This window comes from Falco biarmicus, chromosome 7 (genome assembly GCF_023638135.1).
Source record: "Falco biarmicus isolate bFalBia1 chromosome 7, bFalBia1.pri, whole genome shotgun sequence".
Lineage (NCBI taxonomy): Eukaryota > Metazoa > Chordata > Aves > Falconiformes > Falconidae > Falco > Falco biarmicus.
In genome coordinates, this window is record NC_079294.1 from 68,757,768 (window position 1) to 68,778,247 (window position 20,480).

The 20,480-nt window shown below is 41.6% G+C and overlaps 1 protein-coding gene across 4 annotated transcripts in view; it reads left to right on the forward strand.

The window, feature by feature from the left end:
- The window catches only part of MAP2K5 (mitogen-activated protein kinase kinase 5), a 140,913-nt gene that overhangs the window by 109,372 nt on the left and 11,061 nt on the right, over nt 1–20,480 (forward strand). For all 4 annotated transcript variants that reach the window (XM_056345546.1, XM_056345547.1, XM_056345548.1 and 1 more), the window contains 2 exons: nt 5,838–5,899; nt 8,270–8,315. In XM_056345546.1, coding sequence (XP_056201521.1) covers nt 5,838–5,899; nt 8,270–8,315 — 108 coding nt within the window. The remainder of the gene's footprint in view (nt 1–5,837; nt 5,900–8,269; nt 8,316–20,480) is intronic.

Consider the following 20,480-nt stretch of genomic DNA (forward strand, 5'->3'; position numbering starts at 1 on the left):
CACCTGCTAAGAAAAGAGCAAGAAGCGACCTGGCGCAGAGATGTAATCATCTTTCACCTTCCTGCTGGGGGTGGGAGCATAGCAGGGACAATCCAGAAATGCTTTCAAGTCTGGGCCTCTGAGCCACCTCCAGCCATTGCTTGTCTTCTGCAAACTTGTTACTTGTAGGAAATCGTCTGCCATTAGGTTTGTGCAAGGCTTTTGAAGTAGATTGGCTAGAAAGTCAGAAATGGATTTTTTTTTATTTTATTTGGGTTTTTTAGGAACGCTGTGAAAGTAACTTGCCCTTGTAGGACTAAATCTGAACGTGTACAATGTTGTAATTTGCTGGTCTCCTTGAAACAGCTCGGTAACCGCAGCACATTTATTCCATGTAATTGCACCTGGCAGCATTTCTGGTGCATCTAAAAACTCAAGTTTGTCTGCAGGAGAAAAAAAAATTTAAAAATCACTATTTGGCCACAAAGTAGAATGCAGCTACTGTATGAAAATATGTGTATTCTTTGAAAGCTTTAGTAAAAGAGAAGCTGGAGTGCATAAAAATTCTTTAATCCTAGAGATTTTTTAGGCTGAAGTGATAGCCAGAAAAGCTTTGTAAAGCACGCACATTATTTATTAGATACTGCCATTTCAGCATCAATGGACAAGTTGCAGAATAGGATTATCTGCCCAGAGGAGATGATCATTTCAAAGACAGGGTGTGCTGGGGAAACCCAGAGGAGAGAGGAACTGAAGTTTGGTTTGCTGGGTTCTGCTAACTTCCCTCTTGTGGCCATAGAGCCATAGGACCATGGCATTTCCTTCTGCACAGGCGTTCACACTGAGGAGAGAGTACTGCAAAATAGCAGTAGCTGTGGGGAATGGGAAAATTTAACCCTTCACAGGGCGGGAGTTAGCAGATGAGAAGAGGGAGTAAAACCTATTTGCACACTTGTGGGGATCCGCTGGGAATACCAGCTTTGTTGCCCACAAAGTGCAGCTGAGCTCGTCTTGGAGCCTGCATGGCTGTGCAGCCTGGCTCTCTTCTGGGGACGTGTCGATGACAGGCTGCCAGCGTTCTGCACCGCGGCGGGCCATCAGGCTGGCCCCTGAAGGAGGAGGTAGGAGGAACACAGGTTTGATCTTAACACATAGCTGGGGGCTTTGCCATTGCCACCTTGAAGGTTTTATGTAGAAAGCTGCATTTGTTGGTTTTCCTGTTGTAGGGAGATAGTGAGATTTCCCTCTCTTCAGAAAGGATGTGATAAAGCTCAGGCTTTCACTTGCTTTGGGAACATATTTCACTCCCAAGAAATTGTTGGGGTAAGACCTCTGAAGGTGTGTAAAGTATGAGGTGCTTTCGGTGTATATTGCCAGTCAAGAACCACTCCCAAATTTCACTGACATAGAGTGTTTCCAAAGAAATAAGCACCTCAGAGCTGTATCTGTTGAATTTGCTTCATGAGTTTGCCCAAGTAAACCTCCAGGCTGGACAGAAAAGGGGGGGAAAGTGACTTGTTCATACTTATTTATGAGTTTGCTGGGCATTATCTGTTTCCTGAGACTCAGTAACATCTCTGCTACTGCTGTGCTTAGTGAGACCAAGCAGATCAGGGGACATTGAGTAACAGGTTTGAGAAGCGTAGGTGAGGATAGTGCTCGGACCTGTAATTCAAGCTCTTATTGCATAGATTGCAAAGGCTTGGTTGACTTCTGGACACGCTGTTAGGTGGTTCACTCTTCCTTTGTTCAGAGGTGTGAAAAAAAAGAAGATACAGCTAGTAATGTTATCACTCCCTTCAAAAGAGGGCTTTTGGAGGGATTGTCTCTGTATTCTCATTCTCAGGTCTTCATTTAGATAATGTGACTTCCCCTAAGTCCATGGAAGTCAATAAGGTTTATACCAGAGCCTTGGCACTCTATAAATTAAATATTAGGAGCCGTGTTTGAAGTTTAAAGCCCTCCCTCCTCCTGCTAGCTCAGATTTTCTGCTGCTGTGCTTTTTTCTTTATGCCTGAGCACCTTGCTGACAAGTGCTAATAACAAAATGCCAAGAGAGGGTCCAGTCGGAGTTACCACACATTAAACATTCTGAACTTGTCCTTTTGCTCATAGATTGTGCATAATTAATAATTAAACGGTTTCAGTTGTAATGGGTTGACCTTCTTGAACTGTTCATTATTCACAAGGCAAAGGCATCACTCAAACTTTTTTCCTATTGCCCTTCTCCATTCTCACTGCGTGTGCACAGCTTGGCTGGTTTTGAGAAATCAGAGGCTGATATTGTCTCCTGCAGCAGATCCCGGTTACGGATATGTTGCTTGGATATTTTGGGAAATAGCCAGGCTTGGGAATAAGCTGCCTGGGGATATAAGAGGCCAATGGTACACTGACCCTTAAAACCATTCCTGTCCCTACTGCCATGTTAGCAGCATCCCCAATATATAGGTCTTTGTGATATTATAAGATACAACATTTAATGACCATAGAAGAACCATTTCCCAGTTTAAAAGAGTATAATGCTTCCTCACTCCTTTAAAATCCCAGGTTTCTACTTTTTTTGCCTCTGTAGCATGTTTTCATTGTGCGGGTGGGTAAAGTAAGGCAGGTCATCATGATGTGTGGCTGGACTCTGATCCCGATGGTTACATCGGATGTGACTCTATTGCATTATACAGGCAGCGCAGGCTGGGTAGAGACGTGTAGCTTTGCTTTATTTCCCCGTATTCCCATCTCTTTGAGTGTCAGCTGAAGTCTGGGGAACTTGGGGATACAATAGGTGATGTATTTACTTTGTGTAGTTTTGGAAATGTTTGCTGTGTTCCTGATGCAACACCATTGTGATCGCTCAAGTTACAGAGGCAGCAACAGCAGCACTTTCGCTCTAGAAATAGCTCTGACTACAAAATGCTCTCACTGTTCTACTACTGAAATAGTCTTGCGTAGTATAGTATCAGAAACTGAAATGTTTCAGTCATTGCTTTCCCTGGGCAGACACTGAATGGATGTTTTCTCTTTCGAACCAAGGTAAAATACAGCTTTTGAGGCAGCTCTTTGGTATTCACCTTCAGAAGCAGTTGAGGGTCCTGTACTTTCCTGGTTCAGCTAAAACCAAAACCTGCCACCTCCTCCCCTATCTTACCTATGCTGTAAAGTAGCAATTGGCTCGTATGTACAGGAGTGAGATAAAGTTTTTATCTGCACTGATCTTTTTTCCTTCAAACACACTTGCCAGCAAGTACTTCCTTGAGATTGATGCGCTCTCCCAAAAGGCTTTCAGTTTGTCAGGCAAATAGCCAATAAATTTGTGGGTGCCCAGTCTGAAATCCTTGAGAAGACTGTATTAAAGTCTTCATCAAGTTTTCATACTGAGATCCAGTTTGTGTTCATCTTCACCCACCCACAATCTCTTCCTCAGCTCCTGAGAGCAAACCAGCCAAGGCAAGGCCGTGACTGACCAGTCCACAGCAGAAGAGAGTAGGCCTGGGTGGGCTTTGAAATGCATTGTACAGAAAAATGTGCCCCAAAAAATAGCATTTAACCTTTCCTTTCATCCAGGTGAAATTTTCTTGCACGCTTACGCAGGAGCACCTGGTGCCCTGGCTGCGCTGCAGCGGGCAAGGCGTTGTACCGACACTGGAGCAGCTTCTTCCCTGACTGTGCAACCCCCATGCCAGCGCAGCTTGGGAGAGCCAAAGTGAAATGCTGGTGGCTTCAGAGCTGTTCATCAGCTTCTCCTGCCCTCTCATCATGCAGTTTCACTCTATTATGGGTCCGTCATCTCTTTGTGATTGCAGAAATTATCACCTACCAAATGAGTGTGAAGTGCCACGTGCCTGTCCTGTTCCCCAGCATGGGCTGCTCCGAGCTGGCAGCCCCGTTAGAGGGACGTTCCTAACAGGCTCCTCACTTGCATTTTTCTTACAATAAACAGCAGGGATAGATTGCTGGGCAGAGCCAGTTCCCCAGGGAACGGGCTCTGATAGCTTCGCCCTGTGGTTTACAAAATGATCTGTGCTGCGTGCCCGGAGTATCTCCTGCTGTTCTGCTTTGAGTCCGTCCCACCTGGGAAAGTGGCTTTTGCTACTCCCAGCCCAGGAAGGCTCTGCCGGACGAGGAAAAATGGTGGGGAGAGGCAAAGCCTGCTGGGCTCCGCGCCGGTGTAAGCAAGCCTGACATTTTGTTCTGCGTTTTCTGTATTAATATGAATAATTTTCATGCGCGGTTCTTTGAAGTGGAGAAAGTTTAATTGTGCTGCTTATTTCCTTGTCTCCCTTCCGCTTTCAGGTGGAAACCTTCCTATATTGATGTCATTTATAAGTTTAGAAACAATAACCTCTCCCTCACCCGGTCTAAGTTCAAAGAGAATTTGGGCATGTTATATCAAACACTCCTTGTTTTTAATAGAAGTCTTTGAAAATTGTAAAGCAATTTTGGCTTCTCCTTTTACTCTTCAGTTACTTTTGATTTAATTGTATTTTCCAGCAGTTTCCAATTGTTTGAATTGGAAACAAAGCCTTAATAAGAGTTCTAGTTAATTTTCTGTCTTGTAATTACCGATCTCATTTTTCTGATAATTGGCCACAGCAATTATATGTATATTTACTAATCACATAGGAGGCTCTGCAGTTGTGTCTATCTGCCACCATTGATAATGGCACACACATTGCAGAGGTGCTTTTATCATCTTCTTTTTTCCACTACATCAAAGCTATTTCCTCGCATTCTCAATAATGAATACATGCATGCATTTGACACAGTTGTGTGCTAGAGAAATTGTTTGGCTCCCACCAAATGCTGCACGCTCTGAGTTTCTTGCCTGCAGCGCTGGAAGGTTGTATGTAATGATATATTGCTCATCCAAATGGCCAAAGCACTCCAAAGCACAGTGAGATTAAAATAAGTCATTCCTTTGTTAATTTAAATAGGTGCATGTATCATACTTTGCAGGGTACTTTGTGTAGGGATGTCAGGGAGGAAAAAAGATGCCGAAAGGTATTTTTAATAGCAAATGAGAATAGCTGAGAATGGAGTCATTTGCAGCTGCCTGTTTTATGTGGCTCTCTTGTTCCAACTGTAGGTCTAATGAGATGACACTGTTAAAGTACTCTGCAGTGTAATTTCATTACATCCTGAGCTGTTACACTATAAACACAGTGGAGCTCTCTGTCATTCTTGGAAAAACTCCTAAATTCGTAAAGCCCTTCTTTGCAAATGGTGGTGTTGTTTGTTCCCTGTTTGTATTTTTTTTTTTTCTCGTGCTTTAGATTTTTTTTTTTCTTCCATAAATACTGGGTGGTTATTTTCTACCACTGGACTGGTAAATCCTGCATTTTTTTCCTCTTAAAAATTCTTTCGCCTTTTAAATCTAGAACAGACAGCATATGAGGACAGCCTCTAAAATGAATAAGTGTAAATAAACATGAGTGTAAATAAATAGCAAATACAGTGAAAGAACAAAGGTCAACGCAAGAATAATTTCACAGCTCTTTGTTAATTACAAGACCATTTGTGTGTTACTTAAATAATCATTAATTTCTCATTTACACTTTCCCTACCTTCCTTTTTACCCTGTGGCTATCATTGTCCTTTTTTCACCTCCCCTCAGTGTCTTTCCACATGTTTTTACCCATTGTGTAATACTCATTAGTTGAAATTCAGTGTTTTATAACACATTCTCAGAAGAATTTGTACCTTTCTCCCTCAAATTCTCTGTGTGAAAAGGGGCCTTTATCACTTCCTTCGTTTTTTCTTTTTTTGGTTTTGTTTTGTTGTCGCTGTTATATTACTATCCTCAAAAAAAAAAAAAATTATCTTCTTTCCTTCTGACTCTGCTTCTTCTTTCAATCCAATCCCAGGAATCGCCCGTCCTTCCAGCCGGGGAGTTCTCTGAGCCATTTGTACACTTCATCACTCAATGGTAAGCTCAGTTTGCAAACATGCCATGCCCTCAATGTAAATGATACATGCCATTAACTCTGCAGCTCTGCGAGACCTTATGGCTTTCCTTGCATCCTTTCTGAGAGAAGAGGGACTTGGGGGCCTTGGGCAGATGGGGCAGCAAAGCTAAGCAAACTGTTTAAATTATGTAAACGTTATTTACACAAAGGGTCGTAAAAGTACTTACAAGGGTTTCTCCTGTTTTAATAAACCTGCCCTGAATGTGGGTGCAGTCTTGTGCGCTGAGACTCCTAAGAACTCATCTGGGGATAAAGAGGCTACAAAGACTCATGTGTATAATATTATTCAGGGTTTTTTTTAAAATATTACTTATAAAATTGCCTCAATATTTAGAAAGGCAAGCAGCCTTGATTAATTCATTGGCTTTTCAGTAAGTAATTTTTACTGGGAGTCGTATTTTAAAACACACCACTGGGTATATTTTCTTTCCTTAAAACTGAATAGTTCATTGAAAACCTTTTAAATGAAAGGAGAATTGGGGAGAGGAGGAATTTGTAGGATAAAGAATACAGTTCTTGAGTGACTAGAGAATAAAAATCTTGAGGGTAAGCTCTCTTAAAGAAACAAAGTGAAGGGAATTATTTTTTTTTTTAACTGTCGCATCTCCCCCATTCCAACCCACCCCCCCAAAAAAAGAAAAGGCGAGGGGGCAGCTATTTATGTACAGCAGGAGAAACAAGCTTGAATTCTGTAAAAATACGATGTGTTTGATGGAGAAGCCATTGCTTCTGCAAACACGCGCTTCCAGGGCTGGATGCTCAGCTGTGCTAAATCGGATGGAGCCATCTCAGTGTGTGCCACTGCAAGCTGCAGCCGTGGGGCTGAGAGGGAATCCTGCTCCAGGGATGCGCCCTCCTTGACGCCCTCGGCCCCCCGCAGGTCTATAGGTTGGGCTTCACGGCGCTTTCAGATTCTCTGCTATATGCAAAAAAACAGCACTGCAGCAAGAGTAGCCTGATAAAACTGGATTTTGAATATGCAACACAGGAGAAAGTACCTCTCAGGACTGACATAGCATGTAACAAATAATACAGACACAAAAAGCGGTCTGATTATCGGTTAATTAAAGTAACTAAATAATTAAAGTTTGTGTAACACAGGCCTCCATTTTCAATAGTTTCAGTTTACAAAGCGCAGTGCTGCTTGGAGGATTCTGCAGCGCAACGAACTGATGTGTGTGGAGGTCTACGCGCTTTATCCTTGCAAAAAAATTGACGACAGACTGTTTTTAAAAAAAAAAAAATTCTCATTGAGGCAGAGAGAGGGATAACCTGTGTTAAAATTTCCACAGATGTCAAACTGAAGCATAACTGATGGTGGCTAATAGCCTTGTTTTCCCTCGGGACACAGCTACTTTGGACTGTCAGATTAGAACTGCTACCAACCCACTCGTCAGCCAGCTTGCGTTACTGGCTGATGCCTGCATTATTTGAGGGGCTTGTTGTTATTTGTAGGGAGGGTAAATCGTATTGTTAATACCTCTGATTTACAGCACAGATCGTCTAGTATTTTAGAAATAGTGTCAGATTGGCCGTACTTTTTAGTGGGAAGCATTACCATTTAAAAAAAGCAAATGAGAAGAAGCTCTATACTATTTAAGCAATCAATTCCTGATAAGTATTAGAGATGTCAAGTGAACAGCGTATCAGACTTTATGACTTTATGCCAATTACGCCATAAACACTGGCTGTTTGGATGTAATCCAATTAGTAGGCAGCTCCTGATGGTCACCTCTGTGCCATGTTATTGTGTTCCTTCATGCAGCTAAGCACAGCCTTCAATAGCTAATTGCACCTGTTGCACAGAAAACTAGGACTATTTGGATGAGAAACATGATCTTATAAACAGGTTAATGCTGTGTAATGAACTATCACCCTGCAGTGTAATGGAAATAAATGTGAAAAAATTAAGGTGGAAACCCCAGGGTATTGTGCGTTCTCCTGAAGCTGTTTAGTGTTAGAGTTAAATTTCCCACCTGTTTGTATAATACTTTGTGTCGAGCTATGTAATAATCCCTAGCAAAATGAGAATCAACTTACTGTGCCTTCTGAGCTGTCTGGTTTGCAGTCATCTCTGTGTTTTATACACGTTCATGGTTACAAACGGCATAGACCACCGCATCCTGTAAGGGAGGGGTGGAAGGGAAGGAAGAAATCCATTAACGTTTTGGCCACTGTCAGGAACCCTGTCTTCCACTGGCACATGATAAAGTTAAGAAATACGTTGAAATTCTTCATTCTGTGTTAAAAGAGGGTATCTTCAATATTTAAGCAAGTAGAATAAATAAGCAATTGTTTATATATGAACGTTTTTGTTTTATGACACATAGCATGAAAAAACAACCAAAGGAAAGGCCAGCACCTGAAGATTTAATGGTAAGTGAAACTTCAGAGCCCCTCGGTGTGTATTTGTCTATGAATATTTTTTAATTCATGTATATAGAAGTGTATCCATTCTCTTCTGTATTTTTTATTATTTCATGTAATTACATACTGATTTAAATGTAAGCTCTTTCTGGCTTGTGCAGCAGTTACATATTTACAGAGAGCACGCAAACCAAAGGTGGAATTATGACTCCACTGAGGTTGATGGGCATTTTGCTGTTACCTTCACCGTGGCCCAGGCTTCACTGGTGATTTGGGGAGTTAATACAGAACTTTCACAGCCAGTATGAAGTTTCAGTCAAAGCCATTTTGATGCTTAATACACAGTTTTTTTCAGTTCGTATGTCCAGGGATTACAGCTTAATGTAGGTCACTCTTTGTCATCATTTGCCAGTCTTAACCGAGGATATGGTCAAAGTAGTGTATTTTTGATGAAATGCAGGAGCCACTGTTTTCGCTTATGTTCATGTAAAATGAAATTAGATTAGCTACAGAAGATTGAGTTAATACGTAGCTTTGGTCTGTCCGCAGAAGCACGCTCAGTGTTGGAATCTGAGCTCAGAGACCACTTCTTCTGCTTGCAATTGCCATTTTTTCAGGAAGGCAGTAATGGGGTACCTGCTCTCAGGCTGGTCCCCCGTGGCTGTGCATTTAGTGCAGAGTGCCGTTTTGACTGGTTTTAAGCAACTAGAAAAAATTCTATACCAAACAATTACCACAGATATTTACAGTAACTTATATTGTAGATAAGAGTTGTAGGCCCCTCTGACTCACCTCAAATATATTTGCTTTTTAAAGGTTTATTGCTTTTCTTTATATGTTGTGTTTCCTGTAACTCAAGAGGTTTCTGTAGAATCAGAATTTATTTTCTGTGCATTAAATATTTGGGAATAATTTTAACACATTTTAACAAGATCAGGACACATTTGCATCGTTTCGTTTCTTGCTTACATGCTGCGAACTGCGAGTAGAATACACAAGTGTTTCTGTTGCAGCTATTCTCTAGTTAAAGGCTAATCTCTGAAGATGCCTTGGGGCAGGTATCTCACAATCCAGACTAGTCTCAATTTAGATCCTGGTTAATAAAGTATTTAACTGTGAATCTAATTTTAAGGATATTAACTTCAATAGATCTACATTTGAAGTTAGGCACCTGCTTAAATACCTTGGTAAAATGAGGCCTTAAAGTTTATCAGAGCCCCTCCACTTTGTGGTGGTGTGTGTCTCGTATGAAAGGCTTACACTGCCTTATTTTGTCTTTTTTATTAACTTTTGATGGTTGGAAAATTCTTGCAGTTAGTCACATCTGAGAAAACTTGGAACAGGTTCTAGAGATGTAGACACATTTACCTTGTGCACTATTATGCTATGGCTGGATAGCTTAGCTATTAAAACAACGGAATAGGGTTTCATAAAACCTGTATCTGTTTGTAAATGTATGTTTCAGTGATGCAATAGGCCTGCCACTTATAAATAAAACATCTGCAGATCGCACATACCCCCATAAGTATATATGTATGTTTGTAAGCAATAACACCACTCCAGGGTGTAGAGTCATAAAAATGAGGCCAAAGGGTGAGTGCCTGCAGTACCAGGGAAGTGCACAGATTTATCTTTACAACTACATGCCCTGGAGTGTGCTAGTCCCCCTTTAAGGATGTATTTTGTAAAATAATTTTAAAATTATAGCGGCTCAGGAAAAAAAAAAAAAAGCCTTCCTACTTTTTAAACAAAATCTTTTGTTTAATCCATTTTTCTCCTCATTCTGCTTTCTATTCAATTATAAATGAACTTGCAACAACAAGTACTAAAGCATGAGGTAGACTGCTGCTGAAATAAAGAAGTGACCCAGTCCTTGCCTGCAATGTGGCTGACCCTCATAAGATGCCCTAAATTCCCTCCTCCAGCCTTGATGGGCTCAGAGCACCCTGTGCTTTTCTGTAACAGACTCACTATTAGCTCAGTAGTTGCTCACCGTCAAGCCCTTTGCATTCTTGCACTTACCCAGTCTTGTCAAGGAGCACTTTATTTATAAAACCCATATGCATATATACATTAGCATCATATGTTGGTATGCACACAGCGTATCTGCACATATATATACATACGTGTCTGGAAATTACCATACTTTGTTGGAAATTGGGGCCAGAACAAAAGCTGTTAAATACCCTCTTTTTTTCTAGATTCTAGTTTTTCTAAATTATAGAATTGCTTACCACAATACCTTTCTAGTTCCACGTCATCCCTTTCTGAAACCTCTGTTGTAATTCTGATGGGTATCTCCCTGTTAACTACCAGAGTGGGTAGAGTGATGCAGGCACTATCGGTGAAATCCTGGACTTGTCAAGGTCAGCTTACCATTGATTGAAATGAGAGCAGGATTTCACCTTGTTCATTGGGTTTTGGGGGTTTGTGTTTTTTTATTTAGAAGCGTACTAGCTAGGATGAAAGGTACAACACACAATCATTGTTACCTTCAGACAAAACCATGGAGTGCAGGCTTTCTCCCCTATGAACATTAACTGTACTGGAAGTCACTATTTTGTAACCAATTAGTATAATTAAAGACTGAAAGCAAAATGAAGGGAGCAGAACATCAATCTTTTTCTGCTCTCCTGATAATCAGTGAATTGTTAAATGCGTTTGAAGAGCCGACTAACAATACCTGGCAACTCCAGTGAAGTCACAGGGCTACATCAGGGATGGATTTACCCCGTCTATCATGTTAGGAAGCCCTTTTTTTATAAAAGTCACTGCACATTTTGTCAGAAAATAGGGCCAGAGCCAAGGCTGTATGCAATTCCCGTGTAAAGTCAGGTATTCTATTACCATAGATATTCTTGCGCAAGTGAATACCAGATTTCCGTAACGGCTGGCATAAATCAGGCGCACGTATTCACGCACGGTCGCTATGCCCTTCCTTCTACATACCCATCCACAAAACAGGATAGAACATCAGTTTCTCTGTGTGTATTTAATCAATAATTTAATTGTTTCAAAATATTTCAAATTAACAGACTTGTTCCACAGAAGTGGGGGGGAAAAAAAAGTAATTTCACCAAAGAGTGAGAAAATTGTCCATTCAGGGAAAGACATAATCTCTATAATTCACCAGTGGTGATTCTGAACCTCGCGCTTACAGTGTCTGCTCTTTTGTCTCCAGTTTGTTCCCTCGTAAGAAGAGAAAGGCAAACAGTCAATTAAATTGAATATACTCCTGTTTCAGCACCAGGGAAGGCCGCACAACATCTTAGCGTATTCCTCTGTCTCTCTTCTCTTCCCTTCCAACAAGGAAAGAAAAATCTCAACAATTCTTCTGTATAAAGATTTATTTTATTCCCCTCCCCCTGCTGTGAGCTTCCGGTTTTCATCTGGAACGTGGAGTTCCCTGGCATGGCAAGCCTGGCTCCCAGGGAAACGCAGGCACGCCTGTGTATTTAGCAGTTGTGATGTGGCGGTGCGGGTAAGGTTTGAACTCCTGCTTGTGCCGAGTGTATGGGTAGGTGTCTGCAGGCTGGTTTGCCTCGGGAAGCTGTAGTTCTGACTGTATTTACGGTATTTTTCAGCAGCTTTCCATTCTAAGCTCTATTTAATGGAATCTATGCATAGTAAGTAATCAGGTCAGAGAGAAGCAGCATCCCCTGTTTGAGATCAATCGCTGGCTAATACTTTATCTAGGCCACTTTATTATCTCATGCTGATTCCATTCCCATTCTCCTCCTCCTTTGTAGCATGCACTTCAGCTGTGGTAAAAGTACGTATCGCATACATATTAAAAACATATACCCATTCTATCTGTATGTAAATGTGTGAGACACAGCTGGATATTGCAGGAGTTTGATTTACTAATAGTTATTATCTGTTCTAGCTGTTCAGAGGCAAAGAGAGTTTCAGAAAACAAGCTAGCGCAGAAATTGCCTTTATGATATCACTATCCTGCTTTGGTAATTGTTTAAAATCTCTTCTTTAGCTGGAAGCTTGGCCTTTTATTTTGCAGATTGTATGCACTTTTCAGAAAGCCAGCAGAATTCTTGAAGTCTCTTGTTGAGTTTTTTTGTTAGTACAGCATTGAACTCTACCATGCTACATATGGCTATTTAAACAAAAGCGATTTACTTAAAGAACTTGTGTTTGAGAACCCAAAGTTAAGTGTGTAGCAGTTATTCCATTGTGCCTTGCCACATAAGGTGCATAAAAGTACAGTCTTCGGGATGCTGCTTGGATTTTTTAAGGAGGGTATTGGGCAAGGAGAGGCAATGCTTTTGGCTAAGGAGATCGGTCACCTTCTGCACTTGATTACTTTTGCACAGGTCTGATAATTTTTGTTCAAGTCTCCAAATTTTAAGCACTACTCCTAGCTTTTCTCCTTTTTCAAATTTTAATTTACTGACACTTTTTATGTTGGTGTTCTGTCAGTTTAGAAGACTGTATGATAAATGGTATATTATCTGTGTCAAAACCATGGACTTGCTGGAAAACATGTTCTTTGTTTTTTCTTATTTTAATGCCTAGTGCAATTTTGAAATTTCCCATTCCTATGCATTCAGCAATTCCTCTCTGTGTTTCAGGAGTGGCATTTAGATCAGGCACCCTGATCTTATTTGCTACAATGGGCATTTTTTCAGATGGATCGTTTGTATATTTAAGTGTGTTAAGATACGTGCCAAGATATTAGAGACTCTCAAAAACGGATTCTGGCTGGCTGTTCCCCCATCTCCAACAAGTATAGGAAATTAAAAAGGTGAAGCTTTTAAGTATATATTAAGTATATGTAGTATTAATAATGTATTTTAAGTAGCTATATTCCAGAGGATCTGGACAGTAGCACTTCTTACCAGGCAGAGCTAAATTTATTTGGAGCTTGTTGTGTTAAACCATTGTTTGTTGCTCTTAGGAAACACTTTTATGCTTTAAACAAAGAAATGGAGGATCAGCATAATCCTATCTGGATGTTCATATAAACCTTCAGAATAAAGACAATAATATACTACCCACTTACGTTTGTCAATAAAAGGGATTTCCCCAGCGGCTGATTGGGCTTCTGCATTAGAGCAGTGGCATCATTGACTTGAGTAGCTGAGATGGCTGTACGGGTTGGGGTTTTTGATGGTGTTAACTTTTAGGAAAGACCAGAGAGCCGTCTGTGCTTTGCTTTGCTTTTCACAAATACATCCCATAAATCTCATGAAGACAGCTTTACAGATAAATATTTTCTCTCTCTACCTATCTGGATGTTTATGCCTCATTGCTGGATCACAGTGACCCAAGAATTTTCCCTCTTCAGCTACTTAGAAGCATTAGGGTTGGGGATTTTTTCCTGAGCCAGTTCAGGATCTCCTACCAGTGATGATTTGTCCAGCATAAAATTGTCCATGCTTGGAGCTCTGATGGATAGCTTTGTTTGCAAAAATTTAGACTCTCCTCTGTCACAGTGGTCCCAGTTATTCACCCCATGACAAGGAGAAATTCTGACAGACGCCAAAACACATGCCAGATGTGAAGAAAAGGGCGCTCTCCCGATTTCTCATGGAAAGAAGCACAAAGCCAAGTCTTTTGGCAGTTGTAAATATAGAATCATAGAATTGTTTATGTTGGAAAAGACTTTTTAAGATGGAGTCCAACCATTAAATGTATATGATAAATACAAAACGGTATCTTCAATCTATCAATTCAGACATAGAGTGGACGAGGAGTTCTGGATCAAATCCTGGATAGACTGGAGGCCATGTGAAAATTTATATTGACTTCATTGATGCTAGGATTTTACACTAGGGCTCAGGGTGCTCTTGTCACTGTGTGTTCATTATCTTCCTTGCCCAGGGTAGCTCAAGAGTTGGAGAAAAAAATGTCTTCTTTCAGGTGGCAGCATTGCTCAAGCCATTCCCCACTCAACTGAAATGGGGAAAGGTGGGTTATGGATCTTGTATGGATCTTGCCCCCTCTCTCTTTCCCTCTGTCTTTCAAAAAAAAAAAAAAACCAAAATAACAAACAAAAAAACCCCCTCAGCCATCTCTGTCCTTAGGGGTATGGTTTGTTGTTCTTTGTCACTTGGAGAAATCGGCTACTGAAATGGAGAAATACATTCTATCAGCGTCACTAAATCCAGCAATTACAGAAGACTGAGATTGTGACAAGGTTAACGTGTGAGCATTAGAGTTTGAAGGTGTTACGTCCATTCACTGTTTTCTGCAGTCGTATTGCTCATACCACCGCTTACTTTTTACAGAAAATGTGAACAGCTGACTTTCTAACGTGCCCTAAAGCTGCACGATATACTGGCACTTTCCAGTGAAATGTGAAGTGGCTGGAGTTGGCTGGAAGAAGAGTTGAAAATCTAAGGAAATTGGACAAAAAAAAAAAATTGGCAACAGCTTAGAGTGATACAGTTAATATTTTTGGTTACTTGACTCTCCTGGGCTTTGCAGTTTAATTTGAGCAAATGTTTCATTTGGCACTTCTGGTTGTTCTGTAGTTCTGCAGGCACAGAGACAAATATTTACATCTCACTCATTTTGGTAGTGGAATTGCAAGTCTTTCGATGATGATACATTGAGAAGCTGTGCATTTGTCTTGTTGATATTTTTATGTCAGCTGTCTTCCCTACATACTTACTTTAAAAAAAAACAACAAACCTGTTAACAGTTCCTAAATAGGAGCCATAGCCTTAATTCCCAGGGTATTGTCCTCCTTGTTCATTCCAAATTCATCAAGGAATTTGGTCTAACAGGCAACTGTTGAAATCTCCATATGATATTTATTTGTTTAATGAAACTGGATTTTTAAATCTATTCAAACACTCTGTGTGAATTAAAATTGCTGGCATTTGTGCGGTACGAGCTCCTCGTGGCTCTGCGTTCTGCTCAGCACCTCCAGCCGCTCCTGCAGTATTAAATAAGAGCAATAATTGCTTCTGAATAAGCGGGGTATAAAGCAGGAGATACAGATACGGCTTCTTAGTGACCTGTGCACATTATGCCTCAAATCCCTTAATCAGATTTGTGCCGCTTGATTCTTGCATCCGCAGAAATTCAGCAGGAGGATCAGGGCCTAAAGTAGTAAAAAATCAATTAATACTACTTTCTAATTTGTGCGGTTGACAAAAACGCATATAAATAGGGGACATTTTTCTACTTAAGAGGGCTGCACTGAAAGATTTTTAATTGGATTTTCATTGTGATTGACAGCAGTTGATTATGACAGTAACTTTATTTGGCTGGACTGTTATAGCCCTCTTGTTCAGGGCTGCTTTTTTTTTTTTTTTTTTTTCCCCCATCAAAGCTCTTTTTTATCCGCAGAATCCCGGCGGAGCAGCCGTGCCTGTGAAAGAGCCTTTTAGCACCTTTGTTGCCGCCATCCCTGGTGATGATTGGGCCCAGCTGGTAGCAGATAGGAAAATGTGCCTCTCACAAAGAGGTTGCATCTCCCCTCTCCCTTGTTTCAATAATTTTAAGAGCCCCAGAAACCTGTTGAGGATTAGAAGTAGCTTTAGATGTGAAATGAGTGTTAAGTATTAGTAATCGGGAGATTAGGGCCCCGGGGACAATGGGAGATAAACAACTGCAATTAAGGCAAATCTGCCAGAGTAAACAAAATTTAGCAGAAACAGATGCCCTAACCATTTTGGGGGATTGATTGGAGGGCACCGAGGAATCGATTTTTGTCTTGTTTACACTTCCAAACCCCTGTGATAAACTGGGAGGCTAAATATTTCATACAGGCTGATTTTAGTTAATTTTTTTCCAGCTCCTCACAGTAGGCCTGCTCTCTTCTAACAGTGACCAGGCCCGAGTTTATTCAGCATTCACAGGGAGCAGCTAATTGTCTATGAAGGGCCCCTGTGTTTAAATGGGCTTGACAGGAATTTAAATTTTGTTTCAATCAACCTCTGTGCTCACAGCCTGCTCCAGTTTCTAATTTTTAAATTAAACATGATTTTTTTTTTTGTAATTTTTTTTTTTTGAAGCTGTGGCCTCTCCTCCAGAGCCGGCTGCTCGCGCTCCCACCCGAGGCAGCTGCCGCAGCACGGGAATGCGCAGGTTTATTAAGGCCGTAATAGCAAAAGCACGACGAGCTGCAGCCATGGAAAAGTTCATTGTCCCATAAATGTGCATCTGCCTGTTTGGTTTTAATGGGAGATGCTGGGGTAAGCGCTCGGCTGGTGTAAATCAGGATGGCTCAGCCAGCGACTGCCTGCGCGGCTGGGGAGAAACAGGGTTTCCACTGGGGAAAGGCTCCCGCTAGGGAACGGTGGCATTAAAATACAAGTCTGAGAATGGAAATGGTTTTCTTGGCCTTGGACATTTGTTCAGTGACCTTGTGAGAGATTCAAAGGAATTTATGTTTTTTTCTCCAAGCCAACTAGTGGTGATATATTTTGCGTTCTGTGTTTTCAGCAGGGCTCCGTGCATTTGTTTGGGCGTCATTTCATACCTGAACTTTCTCTGCTCTGGAGACGGGCTGATTTGCCAGTATATTCATGTTCAGTCCTCTAATACTTGCTTTATTTAGTCTCTTTACCAAACCTGGCAAAAATGAGGATGCTGTTTTGCACTGGATGCAGGCGATGTGTAGGCATGTAATGTGATATGATTGTACACTGTACTTTTAAAAACAACTTGTTCATTTGCAGAAACTTCATCACAGAAACGCTAGCGAAGTATGGGCTGTTTCATTCTCCCTTTTTGTTTCCAGCCAGATCATTTTCTGGGGTTTTTTGTTCATCGTTGTTATTAGAGTGTGTGTGTGTGCAGACGTGTGTATGCATGCAGCATTTTTTACTCCAAGGTTTGGTTGAAAAACATTTAGAAGATTGTTTCAGTTTACTCCAGTTTAGTGATTTCCTTTTTTTTTTTTATCTTCCCTGCCATCCCCCCCCCCCCCGCCCCCCCCCCCCCCCACACACACACACAAACACCCCGCCCCCATCAGTAGAAACCAGTTTCTCCAAACTTGGAGAACACAACCAGGTTTTCCACCCTTCTTTGCCGGTGTAGGGGATCACTGAGCCCCTGTTTGAAGGAAATACTGTATCAGCTCTTAATGTCTGACTAGCTGTTTAGTGTCAGCAAGACTGTTCCCGTGCTTGCAGTGAGGCATGAGCTGAAGACGCTTCTGCAGGTGCATCTACATTACCATTAGAGTTCAGGTCAGGTGTGCCTTTTTGGTGTGAATGTCTTGCTCTCTCAGAGCTACCACTCTTTGATTCTCATCACAGTCAGGTCTTGAAGTTCATGAATTGAATCGATTTCAAATGAAACCAAACCAGAAGATGTGCTCCAGGCACACACCTAATGAGCTTCAGCTACTAATGGGTGCTGCATCCACAGACCAGACCCGAGCTGGTCAAAAGTAAAAACTCCTCCATCCCTGAAACACTGCACCAACCGTTTCACTCTGCAGATCTGCTTCTGTTGTCGACAGCTTGCTAATGTTGACATACTCTATCAGCCTTGGGCCACTATCTCTGTTCCTCTTCTACAGCTCTTCTTAACCTGAGCAGCACTTGCAAAAGCACGCTCCGATTATATTTCGGTTGCCTTAGTTTTTTTTAAGAGTCATCACAAAAAAGATACCTTTGCTGGGAGTTCGCTCGTTTTGTTAGCTAAACACCAAGAGGCATGCCAAGCACAGTTATCGGTTTAACAGCAAATATCAAAAGCAAAACTGCTGTGGAAAGAATGATCTGCAGATGGGCAAATAGACTCCTCTGTGCCACAGCCAAAACCAAAACTCTAGTAAATTTAAGACTAGTATCTGCCACAGAAGGAGAGCAGGAAAAATCAGACCCATGCACACCCTGAGGTCCTGCAGTAGGAGGGGGCTGAGCTGTCTGAAGTCAAGTCCATGCTACAGAAGTCAAAGGAGATGCACTAGTTCCTGCTAATCTGACCTAAAAATAATTCCCTCTCGACCCTGAGCCTGGTGATGAGTTGGCAGCCTGGACACGTGAAGTACACAAGGGGTCTCTGAGGGCTGTTTTTAGGGCCACCAGCAGATCATATGGCTATGGCCAATGTCCAAAGCTTCAGAATAAGGTTGAGGAAAGGATTTCCGTCATAATGGAAGGATCTGCGTTGCTGTTTGAAAATGGAAATTCAGGTCTGATGTGTGGACAAGTTCCTCTTCAGGTTAGGGTTTTCAGGCTTAGGTTGTACTGTTCTTCCTCTTGGTCCATCCGTTATGCTTGGGGACCGCTGTTATTTAAAGACAGATTCTGTAAATTGCAGCAGAATTTTGGTGCCTCAACAAAACTACTAAACCAGCCAAATATCACTTGCAATTAAAGTGCTTTGGTAAAAGTTAATCTACAAATAGATAAATAATGCAGGGGGGAATGCAACACAAAAGGAATCCTTCTCAAAAAAAAAAAAAAGATAAACAAGTACAGCTTCAAGAGTTCACCGCTTACTAGTGTTATCCATTTATCTTTGTTTGATACATTTTGTATCATCTTTTCACTGTCTTAAATATCATCAGAGGGATAAAATCATTAGTGTGCTAATCTAGATAGCCATAGTTCTAACACTGACCTAGGCTAATCTGCCTTTGCAATTTCAAGAACTACGTTTGACTCCTCTGAAAGTAACCTTAAATTGTAGTCTTGTAAGAATTCCAGAGCTGTATCCTTCACTCCTTCTCCTAATGAGGTTATGACCAAATGCTCATTATAATTGCTTTAGACTCCTTTTAATTTTCAAGCTTATTAATCATAAGAAGAGTTATTTAAAATTGCATAAATTAATCTTAGATTAAAAGCCCATCAAAGCCTCGAAACAATTAAGAATAAGTAGGATTTCCCTGGGGCAGCAAGTTTTATTTTAATAGTGTAGTCAGGTGGATATCAGAACATTGAAGTATGGTAGTGATTAATGTATGCAAAATTTAAATGAGAGTTTTTAAATGGCAAATCTAAATCACATATTGACCTAACTGTAGGCTTTAACTGCATTGTCTGTCATATATTTAAACTGTTTAGTAATCAACATTTTAATTACAGTGTATGTTAGGGAGGCCTTGCAACAAACAAAACTCACCACTTCCCGACACTCTGCGTGGAACTGTTTAGCAGGCTGGGGCTGTGCTGCTAGCTGCGCAGAATAAGGAATGAGGAAAGAGAGCAGAAACTTCAAGGAGACTAATTATACTTGATTTTGCTTATGGATGTGTTCTTGTCCCCGCTTCTTCTCCACCCAGAAAACACCACCAATCGATCCGGCTTTCATTCCCTCTTTGCTACCCTCACTGTTCTCTAGACAAATCGGTCCTTTTCTGCTCCCCGAGCTGGCAGAAGCTACAGGTGATGCCCTCATGAGGGTGGGAAATTCTGTGAAAATGTGACCTTGTGGGTCCTTCTGACTCTAGGAGTCCCTGTGCCACTCGCAGCTTTGCGGGCTCCTGCAGACCTACTGAAGCCCTGTTTCTTTGGCCCCTGCTATGGGTGATTTCGCTCTAGCAGCCAGCTGAGAACAGGCTGTCAGGGATGCTGAATTCCTTACCAAGCACAGCGAGCAGCAGTCCTTGCCCTGAATAGTCTCTGTTCTGAGGACAGGAACTGGGAGAGAGAACTGGGCCAGTAAACACTTGGTCCCAGATCAAACACAGCCATGCAAGCACATAAGAAAAGCTGGTACTTTATGTTTAAACATGCTCTGATTTGACATACACCGTCCTGTCGCTGCAGGTGCCACCGCATGGAGGAGACGACGAGGCTTCGTTTCTGGAGGAGAGTGTCTCTCAAAGCAAGGGTTGACCTTGCCGCAGCTCTGGGACACTGGGGCCATGCTTGCTAGACATGCATGCTCAGCCTCCCAGTCGCTGCTGTTTCAAGCACTTCAGGCACTCGCCCTTTTCTTTAAAGGGTTACCTCCCATGGTCAAAATGCATCCTAAAATTGCAAAAGTAAAACAAGAGATGCAACAGCCACGTAAATAGCATCTTGCAGGGTCTTTTTGCCCATGCGTATGTTCTCTGTCTCCATCTGTCAATGCGAGCATTTGAAGCCTTCAAATTTTTTACCCCTCTCAAGCCTTAGAAGAGAGCGATGGAGGGAAGCCTGCTGCATGGAGCAGCCCCTGAGGAGGACTCTGACACCTTCTGTGCCTGTGAATTAACAATGTTTTGGGAGTCGGCAATGGAGTATTGGCCTGAGGATTCCT